Source organism: Ptychodera flava, assembly GCF_041260155.1.
Source record: "Ptychodera flava strain L36383 chromosome 23 unlocalized genomic scaffold, AS_Pfla_20210202 Scaffold_24__1_contigs__length_23054250_pilon, whole genome shotgun sequence".
Classification (NCBI taxonomy): domain Eukaryota; kingdom Metazoa; phylum Hemichordata; class Enteropneusta; family Ptychoderidae; genus Ptychodera; species Ptychodera flava.
The window spans coordinates 13,503,755-13,520,458 of record NW_027248278.1 but is presented as its reverse complement, the minus strand read 5'-3'; the positions used below and the strand labels follow the sequence as shown (position 1 = coordinate 13,520,458).

At 36.8% G+C, this 16,704-nt stretch overlaps 1 protein-coding gene across 1 annotated transcript; it reads right to left on the bottom strand.

The window, feature by feature from the left end:
• On the bottom strand, positions 1–5,976 carry LOC139124672 (uncharacterized). Its single transcript, XM_070690795.1, has 5 exons — positions 5,839–5,976; positions 5,056–5,151; positions 3,718–3,816; positions 1,071–1,222; positions 1–16 (listed from the first exon to the last, which is right to left on the bottom strand). The coding sequence occupies exons 1-5, from the start codon at positions 5,974–5,976 to the stop codon at positions 1–3; spliced, it is 501 nt and encodes a 166-aa protein (XP_070546896.1).
• Positions 5,977–16,704: the final 10,728 nt, after the last annotated feature.

Here is a 16,704-nt window from a genome sequence, read left to right as displayed (position 1 = left end):
TTACAACCATTTCTGCCTGCAATGTGAAGTGGTGTAGAAACATTCTGAAAAAGAAGATACAAGAACTTTTTCTGCTATCATTTGTCTTTCGACTAAAAGTACAATAATCAAGACGTTTTCAACGGAGCAGATTAATTGAATGGTCGTCAAGTGGTTCTTGCAATTTCCACTTCTTCCCTGTTTGTGGAAAGGTACTTATCGGTATGAATATATACAGCAGTTTCGACCACAAGAACTTTTTAGGCATCCGTTGACTTTTATTTACCCATATGGCAAACATATTTGCGACAAGGATGGTCTATGATAACTGACATTGCAAATAATTGGGACTTGTTGCCATCCTACCGAAATTTGTGACATCAGCTGGAATGCCAAGCGACGACAGACGTAACTTTAATGTAGCATTCGTTCCCAGTCTTTTGATAAATCATGGGAGAAGTTCGTTTTTTCTGACTCTGCAGCGATCGTTGACAGATATGACTGTCAAGCCATGTTCGAATTATATGTCTTAAAAAGTTGTAAGCTATGCAATCTTGTTTATCGATTGCTGCTGTTTCATTGAACAAAGATATTAACTCTATATTGTTATGGCACACTGTGAAGGAGTGAGTAGTCTTCAAAGTCATAACTTTTCACATGATAGTAGAAGTAAGTTCATTACGCGCAGATACATGCTAATTAAACCTAGTAAGTGTTATTAATTTACCAATTAATCCACAAATGGTCTACAAACTGTAACCGAATACCCAAACTGAATTTTTATGGTGTTTGCTTAAATAATGTCACTCGTGTTCGACGAATCTCCCAGTGTTTCCATGTGTGTTATAAAAGTAATTTCGAAACCGTGCATATGATTGAAGAATATTTAAACTAGCGATTGTCTCACAGGCTTAAAAAGTTGCGGTAATCAAGAAAGGCAAAATATGGTTCACTGAAAGAGTCATGTTGCCAAGTGGAAGTTCAAAGTTTTGGTGTCACATGGACTTATCTTGAGTATACAAAAGAAAATCAAACATATGCAATCCGTGACGTGACAAACATATATTGCAATAAAAGCACAAACGTCTTGCCTCATCAGAAGACCGTTTTGAGATTTCACAAACTTCACATCTCTTTTACTTGCCTTGTCCTCTATGTCCAGCGACGCTTTGTATTTAAGTAGGAATTTCACCAGGTTCTCGTCTCCCTTTCTCGCTGCAAAGTGTAGTGGTGTAGCACCATTCTAAACAATATTAAGATAACAGATAGTTATAACTTTACACATCACGTAATGGAGATCCTTGACCTCTCGAATGGAAGTACGGAAGACTGAGACGTTAGGAAAGGGCATACCCAAACACTCTGTAAACAGTTCTTAGAAGTAAAATTTTCACTGCTCACTTGGGTTTTAAAATAGGTATGAAAATATACGACGGTTTATTTTTCATGTATATTATTACTTTGACGGAAATCCTCTTCTTACAACGCAACTTTATTTTGCTCGACACAATCGTCCAGCATCTTTTTAACCATGAAGATCTATGATAACTGTCTTAACAAATCATTGGGACATGTCGACATCCTACTAAAATTTGGAAAATCAGTTTGGAATGCCAAGCGACAGGCGTTAGTTTAATGCAGTACCAGGTTTCTGATGAATCATGGGAGACGTTTTCCTTCTGATGCCGTGGCGGTCTTAAGGAGATTTGACTGTCAAGACATTATGAGTATTGCTGTTACTTGATGTAAGCTATATGAAATCTTGTTCCCTCGATCGGAGACGTAGATTAGAACCAAGATCATTTCGTATATTGTAAGTTTTGGCATGTGAGGGCGTCAATAATCTTCAAATGTCAACACTACTATCGATATTTTTTTAGTAGTTGTGACTAAATCAAACTGATCCTTTTAGATCCTCATTGATTGCGTATGTCTTGGGTACTTGTATATTAAACATATTTAGCTTAGGTTTCGTATTAATCGATCGATAGTCCCTCCACCGCCTGCATGTACAGGGCTTAATGTGTGTAGAGGTTGCGGTCATAAAATTTGTAACAACTTAGCTCGGTTATTAAATCACTCCTTCTTGAGAGAGAGAATTTGGCCGAGCGATTTTGTCTAGGTGACCGGATGCCGTACGTAGTGAGTTCGAACGCGATCGAAAATGCACCGCATTGATTAGTCTTGGAATTTGTCACCTCTTTTTACTCATCATTGAGCACAGGCAATCATGCTAAACTTGGATAAAATTGATGATTCATAGTTTTGAAACTGAAATTAACCATTCGTTCAGGTCCTGGTTCAAAAATTCAAAGGTTTAAAATATGAAGATATCGTCAAATATTTCCTTTTCCCATTTGATATTCTTTAATTAAGAGGTAGTTGCAGTTCAGCAAAGGTTATAAACTCCTGACAATTCAGTATTAAATATATTGAGGACATGAAGATAATCTTTAGTTAATTATAAGGTGTGCGTACGATACCAGCAGCGAGCGAAAGTTGGAAGGAGCTCACGAAGACTTAAATTAATAAGTCAACGAGAAATCTATCGTAATTTGTTCCCGCGTTCAACCTCCATGATGATCATAGCTTTTTCTGTCACGTTTAAACACGATGACAGCACCATGTGACGTCATTGAAGCATTTATCATATACCTATGCCCTGTATCGTGTCTTTACAGAGTTCAGTGACATGATTTATCATGTTGATTTGCATGTCAATAAAGTGATACGCCTTGTTGATTTGCATATGAAAGGAATGATCAGCGCGTCTTTCTTTCATTTAATTGAATATTTGCATATGAAAAAGTGATACGACCTGTTGATTTACATAACAAAGCCGGATACGGCCTGTTGATTTGCATACCGGACTACTTACATGGTGGCGCCCTAATCAAAACAAACAATGGTGCCCATGCCCGTCTTTGATTTTGCCTTTGACTACGATATCATGTTCGATCTCCAAAAGTGGCAGGGTTTTGAAGCATAGGGAAATGCGGGGTAACTAAATAAAACACATGTGTCGATATCGGATTAACCTGCTAGTAGTGCTACCAATTTGAACAATTTAAAGAGCAGAGCATCACACAGTACGGGCACTGACAGATCGATGACAGACCAGCTGTTCCGTCCGTGCATAAGCACAGACGCGCAGACGACAAGCAAAAGTGCTATCGGACATGTCGGAGGACCGGCAAATTCAAAAGCACAACTTTCAAAAACATCATGAATTCATGGTAAATGCGTTTTGGAAAATAATACCAAACACAACACTTGCATGTACCGTACCGATTCGGTAGATATCCTACATGTTTGATGACAGAGTTCAAGCATTTCTCTGCTCAACCGTAAAATAATTGTCAATGAGCCAGCTGATAGATTACGTCAGACGCTAGTATATCAATCCGCCTCAGCAAGATGACGCAAACAAATGTAGTCCATCAAGAAAAACCACAGTGAAACGTATCATATTTTAATATACGAGATTTATTCATTCAATAACGTGGGCATAGGTATATGATAAAGAGGTTATCCCTCGATATCACCTCTTGGTAGGGTCGTATTGCTGCTCGTGCGGTTGTGGGCCGCATCACACGAGTCGAATGATGCGGCCCACAACCGCACTCGCAGCAATACGACCCCACCAAGAGGTGATATCGAGGGATAACCTCATATTATACGATAATATTACTAACGTGTTCCTTCGATGTTAATCACGTATCAAGTTTGTTAACTCACCCAATCCTTAGCATTGACATCTGCACCATTTTTAATCAGCTCTTCGGCGATATCTGTGTGACCTTCCCAGATAGCACCATGTAATGCTGTGGTATCGCTCTAGAAGACAAAGTGTGAACAAAGATTCTTCAATTTTAATATTTTACTGAGGGTATGTAAATCAATTCGCACCCGCGCACCGGGACATAATCCTTCGCCAGCTTTAAAGTCGCTCAGTGCTAAAGTTGCTTGCCCGTACGTATTTGTTTACAAATGACGTCTTTATAGATATTCATGAGATGTGGACACGTATCTCCGAACCGAGATTTATGAACTGTTTTCAAAAAAAGTTGAACATCCAAATTTCTTTGACATTACCAAGAATATTGTAGTACAAGTGATTATTATTCAATTGATGAACTTTATTTTCCACGATGTCTGTGCCACTCTATGCAAATACACAAACAAAACACACTGTTCTATAATTTTTATACAGACACTATTTTTTACACCAAATGTCATTGCCTAATTGATATAAAGGTGGTTGAAATATTTCAACATTAGCATTCCTCCAACAGAAAATAGCCAACATTATAAATCATTTTCGATTTTTTTCATACTATAGAAAGGTATATGATAACCTACAATGTTAGTAATTCTGACAGTGAAGGCTTTGCAAATGTCATATATAGAAAACACCGTACACATTAGACAGTTTTGGAGACTCTATTGCTTTCATTTAAAAAAGGATCAACGTATTTTAAAATCTAAACATGTGTCTTAATAGACGCAAAAAACTAAATCGTACTTTTAGATAACAACATAAAGTTTCAAAAAATATTGAAGTAAATAAATTGTTTTGGCGAGCAATGTACATGAACGTGTATTGGATGCCCTTGAGAAAAGCAAAGGGTACAGCATGTCTAACTTTTTAAATTGTTAATAGAGTTTGAGTGAAGAATAGTGAGGTCAAAAGGTCATAGAAATTAATAACAATTACATAATGACATCTGAGTGTCATTGTTGCTCGGCACTGGTGAATTTATGTTCATTTTGTGCACCATGGTTTTAAATTTTGAGTAGCTTAAAATTTTGAATAAATTGGCATTTGATTCTTGACTTAACAAACATTAAATTTCGGAAAGTGATATTTAACTTTGTCCATCATGATCTCCATAAAATAATTAAACAATGCATCTCTACTTTACACAGAAACAGTTTTCAGAAAATTGTATTTTTCTCAATCAGTTATCGGAGAGTTATTATTATTATCAAAGGGAGTTTCAGTGCGAATAATTACATCAGAGCAATGTACAAGTATTTGGTTAGCTATTGTATATGTGATATGGTGACACTTACCCATGGAAAATTTCCTTCCCGATTGACATCACATCCGTCAGCTATAAGCGATTTGATCGTCTGAACATCGCCTTTCTTAGCTGCAGCAACGAGATCCTGTTGAATGAAACAGTGACGTATTCTATCACTTCTAACAAGGCTGCAGTGAAGGCGCATATGACAGTAAAAAGAGGTATGATAATTTATGGAAATTTCTTAATATATTGAATATATAGTATCTTCGTGACAAATAGCAGCCATAGATACTTTTCTCAAAACAAGGCTGAACAGCGTTCACTAATGTTGGCTTGCCGCTAGTTTTTGAGACTAAACGCGCTAAAACCCTGAATATGCACAAGATGAGGGCAAGATGTTGGACTATCCCCCAAGTGTGGCCTAGCATCTTCAGTTCATTCTCTACAGTTCTCCTCCATGTGTTCTTTGGTCTTCCTCGTTTTTGTTTTCCCTCAGAGGTCCAACGTAGAGCTACTCTTGTCCATCACCTTGCCCAAAACCGAAGAGACTGGAGAACTTTTGTTGCTGCCCTTCATGCTGTGAAACATTATGGGCAATAACTAACTATGCACAAGATGACTTAACAGTAAAGATCGCCCTTTACCATTAAAACAGAAACCTCAATTCACATTTCTTTAGGTACAAGCATAACAAATATTTGAACTGTCCAGCCATGTCAGGGCACTAGCCTCAGACAAAAATAAATTTAAGGAAAATAATCAAGAGATATGCACATTTTATTGTACCCAAAACACTATGACATGCAACTGTATGCCATAGTAGTCTTACTTTTTCCGAGTTTGTCCACAATCCCTCCTTTCGTGTGCGAGTACTGGGTCTTGAAGGACGATTACCAAACACAAACATAAACAATATGGCCGCCAGGCTGCTATATTTAATTATATCACCAGTAAAATTGATGTGCATCTTTACGTCACGGTACTTTGTCCTTTTGCGACTTTTTATTCAAATTAATATTTTAGTGTTTTCTGACCAACATATATTAAAACCAAACCAATCGCCAATAGTTAAAGTTGTCGCACAACAAATTGAAATGCATGATTATATAAGTCACGTTGCTCTCTTTCTGCCAACTTTGAATACAATCAGTCGGGGTCTGTGCAAAACAGTCGCCTCCTTGAAGCAATATTTTATTTGTCAATGATGACAAAGTGAGACGACCTGCATATCTTTGATATAGATTGTTGTCCTTATACCAAGTTCGAGACCAGTTGGTACGGACATGTCTAAGAAATGGCTCCATATAGACAGACAGATGTATGGATGGACTAATTATATGGGTTTTCAATCATTTATTTTCAAAAAGGAAGTAAACATGAAAATACACGTTGTTAAATGGATAAAATATTTGGTTGGCCAAACCGTATATCTTAAAGTATTGATAAATTCCTTAGCACAACTGTAATCAACTGCCCAGCCCATATCTTGACAGTCACCTCTACCTATGGTACATGACGACAAAGTCCATGCTTTGCCATCGAACAATAGATTAATATAGTAGCAATGTATCAGCTAATTGAGAATAAACGGTGTTCAGCCAGTTACCCATAAATCACACATAAATTTCCCGTTTGAGAAAACAAGTGCGTTTGGCAATATAGACCTTTTATAATTGTTATTTATAATTGTAACCCTATACATAATTTAGTTAAAACCGACACATTTACGCGCGGCACTTCACAATTTTGACAAATCAATATATGGCATAAATAGTATGTTTGTGATAGATCAGTATGTATAAATATCGGCCTTATATACTTCCACACATTAAACGAAATATAAAAAGCTAAACATCTTTGTTTCCATACACACTTGTAATTTAATAAAGAGAATCTTTATGTTATCGATAGATACATGCCAGCAATTATCATATACCACAACAATCTTATCATTTGCTAAAACTCAGTCAATTATAATTTGTATATAAAGACGGATTTCTATGAAGATGAATGATAAGAAAACCGACCTGTACTTGGCGCCTGTAACAGTGATGAGCAATGTTGCAAGAGTAATACGAAACGCATGGACGTGCTATTTTGGACATTTTAAGATATTGTCCAACATACAACAAGTGGGGTCAAAGGTCAACAATAGCGACTCATCTCCATCTTATTATTATTTCGCCTATATCCGTACAAAATACACAAAAAATAAATGAAATATGTAAAAGATTATAAAAAAGTGGCTTAACATATCGGCGAACGTTTTCTGCTATCCCAACAACATTTTGCCTTCTGCAACCCGGGAAAACACAACACAACGCTTCCATGATAGTAATATAGCTCCACTGCTCTCTCTTTGCCTTATGATTTTCTAAATAGTAGTAACACGCGGACAGCATGGATATCTATTCATTGTAAGTCACCAGGCTCTTTCTAAGTCACAACCTCATTTGAAGAACAGGATTTTTCCCATCCCCTACGAGGTATCCTGTTAACATATGCATTTTACATGAACAGAGTCGATAACCTTTCCTAACAACCGATCGCCTTTGGTTTTAACATCTAGGCGGAATGTGCTTTAGTGTTTGCACTGAATATTGTGATCAGCGATTTTCAACAACAATATGCTCTCAAAGCACATAATTAGGCCAAGCCATCCCTATCGATAAATAAACTTTGTAACTTCCGTTTAACAACGCTCCCACTCAGACTTCAACAATGCGCAGTCACAATAACCACCACCAACGTTCAAGCGCTACTCAGGACTGTAAACCTGAACGAATCGCGGCTCCCTCTTGCTTGTTCGTCCATGTTTCTCCGCTATCAAAATTACACGCCAGGAGTTCCATTTTTTATTTACCCCTGTGCATTTTTGGTCATTTGAACCGAATTTATTCATTTCAATCTGTTATTTAAAATTATTGATCCCGAAGAGCAAATACTTCTAGTCTTAAAAATTATTACTAAACCTGAGTTCATAAAGATTTAAATATAAAGTGTTAATTAGAAATATGATCATTGCTGTCCTTAATTATCGATAAATAAAATGAAGCCTATGGAAAATAACCTTTGTCGAATTTCTGTTTCGGGAAATTATAATGAAGAAGGAACAAGACTGAAAAAACATGTTTTACTGCTTGTTCAGGTACTTGAGTAAATTGTAGCAACAGGAGAATGTAGGCACAAGAAAATTTGACAAGTTGAGAACACGTTATGAGTTAAAAAAGCTATAATTAGATTTCATTATTTGTAAGTACGTGGAGGTAGCATTGCATGCGAAGCAATGAAACCCTGACCGCCGTGAGCTGTACGCAAGATGGCTCTGAACAGGGACTCGTAGTAAATGCGACCTACGTATACGTTTATACTTTTGGTAAACAACCATGTAGGCAATGAAGCAGAAGTCCCTGTTCATAAAGAGAAGGGAGATTCTACAATCAAATTGTTATCAAATTCTGAATGTTAAAGCGATAGACCAATACACAGTGATGTGTAAATGTAATATAGCCAAAAAGACGGATTAATCTTGTTCTTGAACGTCCTTTGTTGATATTTGACGCAAGAAGCGATTGTTAAGTTGGTGTACGTATCACTAAAAATTGTCAGGGCCTTCCCAAATCCTAAGTGATTAGCGACATTGAAGATGGAATGCTATGCATTATATTACGTTACTATGGGCTCAAAGTGATCGACCTCAGTTTGATCTGTAGCTTTTCTGGCCCAGTGCTTATCTCTAAGCAAGCTGATTTACGTCAGTCGATAGTGAACCAGATGTGATATATCATACGCCGACAAAACCTTGGTTGCAGGTTGCTCTTTCATTAAAGCACCAAAACCATTCCTCGTACATTGATTGCCGTTGCCAATAAGACAGATTACGCATAAAACCAAGAAAATACCAGTTCAGAATAAATGTGTAAAATGCGATGAAACAAGTTTTGGCTGCAGCTGTCCACTGTTTTGTTGGGAATTTATAGAGATAACGAGTAGAGTTCGGTACTGTTTAGTAGATTGATTGATTGGTAACTTTCAAAACTCCAGCAACTTTTATTCACACCGTCAGCCCTATAACGGTAGTGGTCGCGATGACTTCATAGAGCAAAACTGATAATTTATTTTAGAAAAAAAATTAAACAAAATATGGCCACATCTACCGATTTTTAGCAGAGTCGAAATAGAAAATAGTTAAAATATCTTTGGATACTGTGCATAAGCAATGCCGTGAATGTGGCCACTGCGTATATTTTCTGCCAAAGATGTGCAGATTTGATTAATCAGGGAACATTTTGTTTAATACAGTTCAACATTTACTGTTGAGCATATTATTCGTATTTCTCCTATTGTTGCAGAATTTTTCAAGACTGGTCAAAATTAGATTAATCGTGTCTTTAAAGCTGCATTGCTCGTAGCGTTATGTCTGGTTTCGACAACGTGTACACAAAGTAACGCGTTCGTTTCATCTATGTGATTCCCGAATTATCGCACATGAGCGTCAATGGTTATCTACCCGATATATATTCACTGACGACCATTATCACCTATTGACATGGCCGGGGACCACCTGAAAGGTTCCCTAGTGTTGTGTAGCGTGGAAATTTAAAGTCGAAACTAATGAGAAAAATAACACAACTACATCTGAATGTCCCTACACTGCAAATTTTTGGGGCTTGGGAACCTGCCATATTACAAAACACGTTTCTAGTTACATATTTACGGTTCCTCAAAACCACTCTTTCAAGTGAACAACCAGAGTAAATCTGAGATCACTTTCGGGGAAGAAAAAGGCAACAGGACGGCGCACGTCAACCAACTTGAACTGATCCGTTAGCTCAGTTAGTAGAGCATCCGAACTGAATTCGGGGGACGTGAGTTCACGTCCTACATGGGTCATTTTTTCAAGCTCCAAAAATTTGCAGTGTAGAGACACTCAGATGTAGTCGTGTGATTTTTCTCATTAGTTTTGACTATATAGATAGATAAACAGATAGATAAGAGGATATAGTGTAATGTCTGGCAGAAATTAGACTTGATGCCTTTCCAGATTACACATTTACTGGCCTGGTTGTATCAGTTATGTGAAGTAATTTGCAATTTGTGTCAGAGTGATTTTTGCATCTGCCTTCAAATTCGAAAACCTATAATATTAGAAGGTCGCATGATACAATAATATATAGTGCCATATGGTTTCTAGAAAGGCACAAAAACATTCCAATCACGAATAGTACAATGGCGAAATCCAATCCTTCCAACTCGACAGATTTCGTGCATAATGTAAAAAACTGCAGAGCAGAAATAGTGCATGTATGCCAAAAGTAAGGTATTTGAAAACGGTGGAAGGAACGTTTTAAATCTGAAGGTTTTTAACGTTAAATGGTAAGAAAGGATCATAGAGTCAGCTTACCAGTGAATGTATGTGTACGCTGGAAGCCATGATCAACTTCAAACCTTGGACAATGCTTGGAGCCTGAAAAACTCTGTCGTAGGGAGAGCTGCTTCTCGACGTCCAGTCAGCAGCTCGGGAACTTGCCAAATGGTAGTTAAAAGTTTAACTATAACTGTGTGTAAATGTTGCATCGAAATGAGGCTATGACCTCTGCTTTGACCTCTACCTACAGTTGTTGCTATGCGAAAATCACTGGCTAATATGGCGGCTGATTGGAACAGCCGTTCCGATTAGTTTGATTTTCAATCCTAACACTAATTACTTTGGATCATTCGTGCTCCAAACTTTGCAGAAGATAGTTTCTGGTGCATATTTAGTGTTTACAACAGACGATACTTAAACTGCACCAAGATTGGCGTACGATTGGTTTTGAAACAAATAAACAAACAACAGAAAACCTCTTTCTTACTGGTAAATATTGTCAAATTTGAAGAGATATCTACTATGTTAGGAAGATCCTTTACTGGTCAGTTTGTCAAAAGAAATATGGTGATGCACAGTTTGTTTGTGACCGAAGGTCAGAATATTGTGAGAAAAATTACTACCATTTGCAGTTTAATGTATATAAAAACTGGTGACATCAATGGTAAAATTGATGTAGTCTACGATTTTTAATTACATTTTATGAGAAAAGATTGCATTGCATTACACTCGAAGTGATCACACAGATAACACAATGTTTACAACATCAGGGAGACTAGCGGGTGATGTTTTATGTAAACACAGTGTAATTTGTATCGGCCATGGTGATCACTTTGAGTTTACCGGTAATTCGATGCACTCATAAGGTCATAAAATGTAAATTGAAAAATCATAGACCACGCCGATTTTACTGTTAACGCTGTTCGTATCATTTTCTCGATATATCGAACTGCAAATGTTGTATCCAAAACATTTCAAAACAAATAAAGAATTAATAATACACCCAGTGCCAATTATAAGATTCTACCACCATTTTGTTTGAGCAGTATGCAAAAAAAAAACAAAAAAAAAACAAATACTAAGCTACAGAAATAGCAAACCGTACAATTTACTGCAAATGCATCGGTTCCGGCCAAGGATCGGTGAAGATCATCAACATTAAAACACAATCATTATACCTTATATGTTGTATCTTAATTATTCTATGGTTAAAGATAATTTTTTTCTATTTTAGATAAACACATTTTATTTTTTGATAAATAGTGACAACTTGTGCACATTATTAGCTTATGACGCTAAAAATTTCGATGATCATTTTTCAGCTTTTTGAGGAACTCTGTGCAACTAAAAATTTTTGCGTGCGCTAAAATATTTTATTACACCTCACTCATTCAGCGTGCACTACCATTGGTTAAACACGACTCACGTGACATGTAAAAGAACGTGATGATGCCCTCTGCGATCTTGATGATGCCCTCTGCATTTTATATTACATGGATGACGTCATTTTACTTACTGCGCATCCTTTCTGCGCGTAACAAAGTGTCGTTCGCTTGTACTTGCACTCGGCAACTATGGCTGCGAAACGTCATGCAGCGCTGTCACCGGCAGAGTTAGACGATATTTTGATGCAAGTAAACAGCAAACGAACGAAAATGGCAACAAGGAATGCAATTTCTGTGTTCAGCGACTATGCAAGCAACAAATTTGGATACGCCACCGAGGAGATCGACAAACTTTCAGCGGCAACACTAGACTCGGCACTGACAACATTTTACGCTGAGGTCCGGACTCAGAAAGGCGAACTGTATTCAAAGAAGTCTTTGTGTTTTTGTGTCTTTGCATGTTTGCTTGTTCGGTGTAATAAAAATAATAACACATGAGAGCTAGGGCAATATCACGATTTTTTGCCTGCCCTCGGGCTGGTGGTCATGATCGAAATATTTATGATGCCCTCGCCTACGGCTCGGGCATCATCAATATTTCGATCATGACCACCTTTCCTTGGGCAAGCAATAGATCGTGATATTGCCCTCGCTCTCATGTGTTATTATTTAAATGTTATTCATTTCGTTTACTGATAAAAATACAATCAGTGTTATATAATATGTTTGATTTTTTTCACAAAAGAAAACTAACGCAACACTTCCCTCAAACGTGGATATCCTATAAAGAATCAAATGATTTCAAATCGTCAATGCCAATAATTCAATTCAATAATTCAAATAATTTTGCTAAATTAATGTATTAAAGCTTTATGACCGAACTGCGAATAGGAGAACATGAAAGTTGTTCTTTATGCTAAAACTCAAATAATATTTGTAATATTCGTATCTTTATGTTCTATGAGAATTTTACAAGAACAGACAACAGCGATCACCGTGCAAAGTTTTGTACTAGAGAAAACAGTAACCAAATATTTACCGATATAAAACGATTCAAAGTGGCTCCCATCATTGTGTTTTAACAACAATGGAAAATAAATTTCCAGGTTTTTACAAAAGCAGAGATTTTCACCATAACCTTCAAAATAAATCTCCACAAATGGTAGGCCAAAATAATAGTAAAAGTTTCAGAGTCCAAAATACCTGTCCGCGAGGCGTATTCTACCTTAAATAGTCAAGAGGCAATATTTTCGTTCACTATTATTTCATTTAGATGGTAAGACCAAAGTTGTACGATTCTTGTGTTAGGGAATGGGCTATCGAGGATTTACTTATCATTGGAAGAAGATAGGACCACTGTTGGGCGGGAAGACGTTTTCCCATGGTAGGGGAGGTTAGTTGTGACAGCTATTTTTCCCCTCCTTTAATTTTATAATAATCCTCAAACTACCCTAGAGAAGTAGGTTTACATTTACCTGCACCAATGGGCAAAATGGTCGAAATTTGGCTATAAGCGTCACGTGTTAGACGTAATAATGGCCGGTCACTCCCAAATCCTAGTACAGTCAACCGGACTGTAAAATTCATCTGTGAACGGGGAGCTGCGATCCAATTATCGATTTACTCAATGTTTTATTACTCTGTTGGTGTGTTGACAAAACATTTTAGTGGTGACATAGATTATCAAACTGTAAATCGATAGCTACTTGTACCGCGGTCCGTTCAAGTGAAGCCATAAATTTGTTACGTGTTGCTGTTCACAACTTCTCGGTTTTTTTGTGATAGCCCCGATGTTATTGTACAAATCAGTTGTATAGTAATTTATTGTTGTTTTTTAATCATAAAATAATCAACCGAGGTTCTTGTTCTTTGAGTCGTAAATTAAATTTCAAAGTGTTAAAGCTTGACAGCTTTGCCATGAACCTTTGGTCCAGCTCTCAGTTCCACGAGTTAAGTTAAGTGGCGTCATGGTTAGGGACGTACATAAAAATCACTTTATAGGAAGAAGTATTCGTTTTCAAGTTAACCTGGCAATGCCAGCTTCATTTTCCCCTCACAGAATAACAAATTTTCTGTACCCAGCTCTCTCATTCAGCTTTCTCATCAGTTCAACCGACCTTTGGTCACCATTTTTCGAAGTAGGCCTCATGGCTGCACTGCATTTACCTGTATATTCATACATGAACGTGTCTGATGTAGTGTAATTTCAGGAAATGTACTTCTTTCCTTTCAATTGACCTAATAACGTGATACCAATGAAACAACAAATATCATTCTAAGGTTCTATGTAAAACATCAGAATTCTTCGGAATGCATCCGCTGGGCAGCTATTGAGCTTACGCCAGTCCCGGTAGTGTATTTCATTTACTGACCCTACTTTGTGATAAAGGTCACTAAATTGCCGTTACGGTTATTTATTCATTCCAAAATCTCGTTTAAGCCTTGTAGACTGCTGTGTTATTACAGTAAGGACAACTGCTGTGTAATTCTATGTTTTTATTTAGATCAGCACTCTATAGCCCTTAAGGTAATTTGACTATTCACGGCGCTCATAAACGTTAAGCTGGTCGGTCTTGTAAATTATGAAAATGTCATTCACCAGTTTACAATATATGTATCACACTTTTCAAGTGAATCAAAACAGGTGCCTCGATCGGCTTTACAGATTGAAATTACAATATTTTTCTCAGAGTCGCATTTAGAGCGACCAACAGCTATTTGACACAGACATTTGTATAACACAGATTCTCGATGATTATCTCTTATCACAAGACTTTGCCACTTTTGACATGAATTTAATATAAACGATAGTCGGGTCCGGAACACCTTCGAAGTCTATCTTTTTTCTGACATGTCTGAAATTGCAATGATATTATTCATCATTTGGTCAAGATAACTATTCTCCGATGGAGATTACAAAGATTATAATCAGTCTATCGATTATTTTGTCTGTAATATCGAATTTACGTCCCCTTCGATTCCTTAGGATGATTGTCTTGTTTAAGTTGTATTAACAGTCCCACGCAGCATATCCCGTACGTTCTAAGCTTTTATCTAATACATAGAACTTTTCCAGGCCGTGATCTATGGCGCTAAAGCGATCGGAATTTGCAGTTTGCCGTCACTGTGACGTCAGCCAAATGTAAAGTTTAGGTGCGTTTTGACGGGGCCCTACATGATGACAAGTATGTATAACATAAGAAGCGTATTTTTCAAAATAATGGCCCACATAAGTCTGACAAGGTAGGTCTGACATATATGAGGAGGTCTAAAACGAATTGGATAGGTTGATTTGTGTATGAGACAAATGAACTTAATAACGTACTACAAAATCAGTGCATTGATTGAATATCAGACTCTTGAGGCCGAATATTGTGTAGTCTGTCGGAACATTTATTGTTAGAAATGCATTGAACATCGCTCATACATTGACGTATATGACAATATGGCAGAGGGTATAATGCAGGCATGTCCTTTTGTTCCAAAGATAGGACTTTTTATGTATCCGATTTAAAAGTGTGAGTAGGAGATAATCGAACAGTAAGTGTGCCGTGTGAACTATTACTCCGCCTTTGGTTAGCACAGAGCGTTTTAATTTACTGCATTAAAAGTAAAATAGCACGGCATTAATCGAGCTAATTAGGTTATATCCGCAACAATAGATGCAGTAGATATACATGATTTATATTCTGTAATTAGAACCAAAATTTGCAACTGTTGACAACTTTCTTGCTGTCTCCCTACAGCATGCCGATGAAACACATAATATTCAGCTTGTTCACAAAGCCAGTAATCTTTTATGTAAACAACATTGTTGATAAATGAATTAGAATGTGATAGACATATTATATTGATGGCGTGGTTAACACAATGCTAATGTGCTCAAATCACTGGCATAATTTTTATTACCACCGTCTAATTTGCTCGATATTCTATTCCTACTTACCGTTTAATAGTTACGTTTACTTATCATGGATCAATTTTAGATACCCGGTAACAGTCTGCTTATATTGAACCGCGCTTGCACAGTTACTTAAACGTGATATAAAATTTAACCAAATTTTCACAAGCCTGGGTCATTCATTTCCTTAAAATTTCCTTCATTCACACAAATTTATACTTCGTTCCTTTTAATCGTATCCTTAAAGCCCTTTCGATATGTACCTTTTTGCACTTTATATATGAAGTTTTGAAATGGAATGTAATTTACGTATAAAGATCACCGAAGTGTGACTACAGAACGTTGCTAAAAATGGTGATGTACGCAAAACTTAGAGTTTGACATCAAATAATTTTCGAGTTGCATGTAAAATATGGCCGCCGCTATTCTATGTATACTTGTGACGCGCGTGTACGTAATGGACCAAATCAAGCACCAATGATTGGAATACTGTCATTGACAATATAGGAAGAGGATCCCAAAACATGTGTTTCAAGATTGGGTGATGTTTCCTCGGTGAGTACATGCAAAAACATACTGGTAATCGGACTTTAATCTGACGTTTATTACGACGAATACCATTTCACTTTTTTTCAAGACATTTATAGATATGGATAGATTTTTCAGAGAAAATATGTATTATCGTTGGTGTAATACATCAAATGCATTTATTTATGAGAAAACCATAAATGACACTTTTATGTATAAAGATGTTTCCTGAGATAAACCCAACATCTGTTTGGTATGTCACTGTTTGATAATATGCCAGAGTGGACCACACGATGTTAATCACACTCAATGCACCAACATTCACAAGCGTGCATACTATAAAAATTGCAATAACGATATATGTTATCGATATTTTACACCGATTGATTTTATATTTTTTAGAATTTTACCACCTTAATTTCCATTCCTAAGGGAAAGAAGAATCAAGTAATATTAAACTTTCTCCATCAGCCAATCAATCTAACGACCTGTCCTATGATGTAACCAATTCTT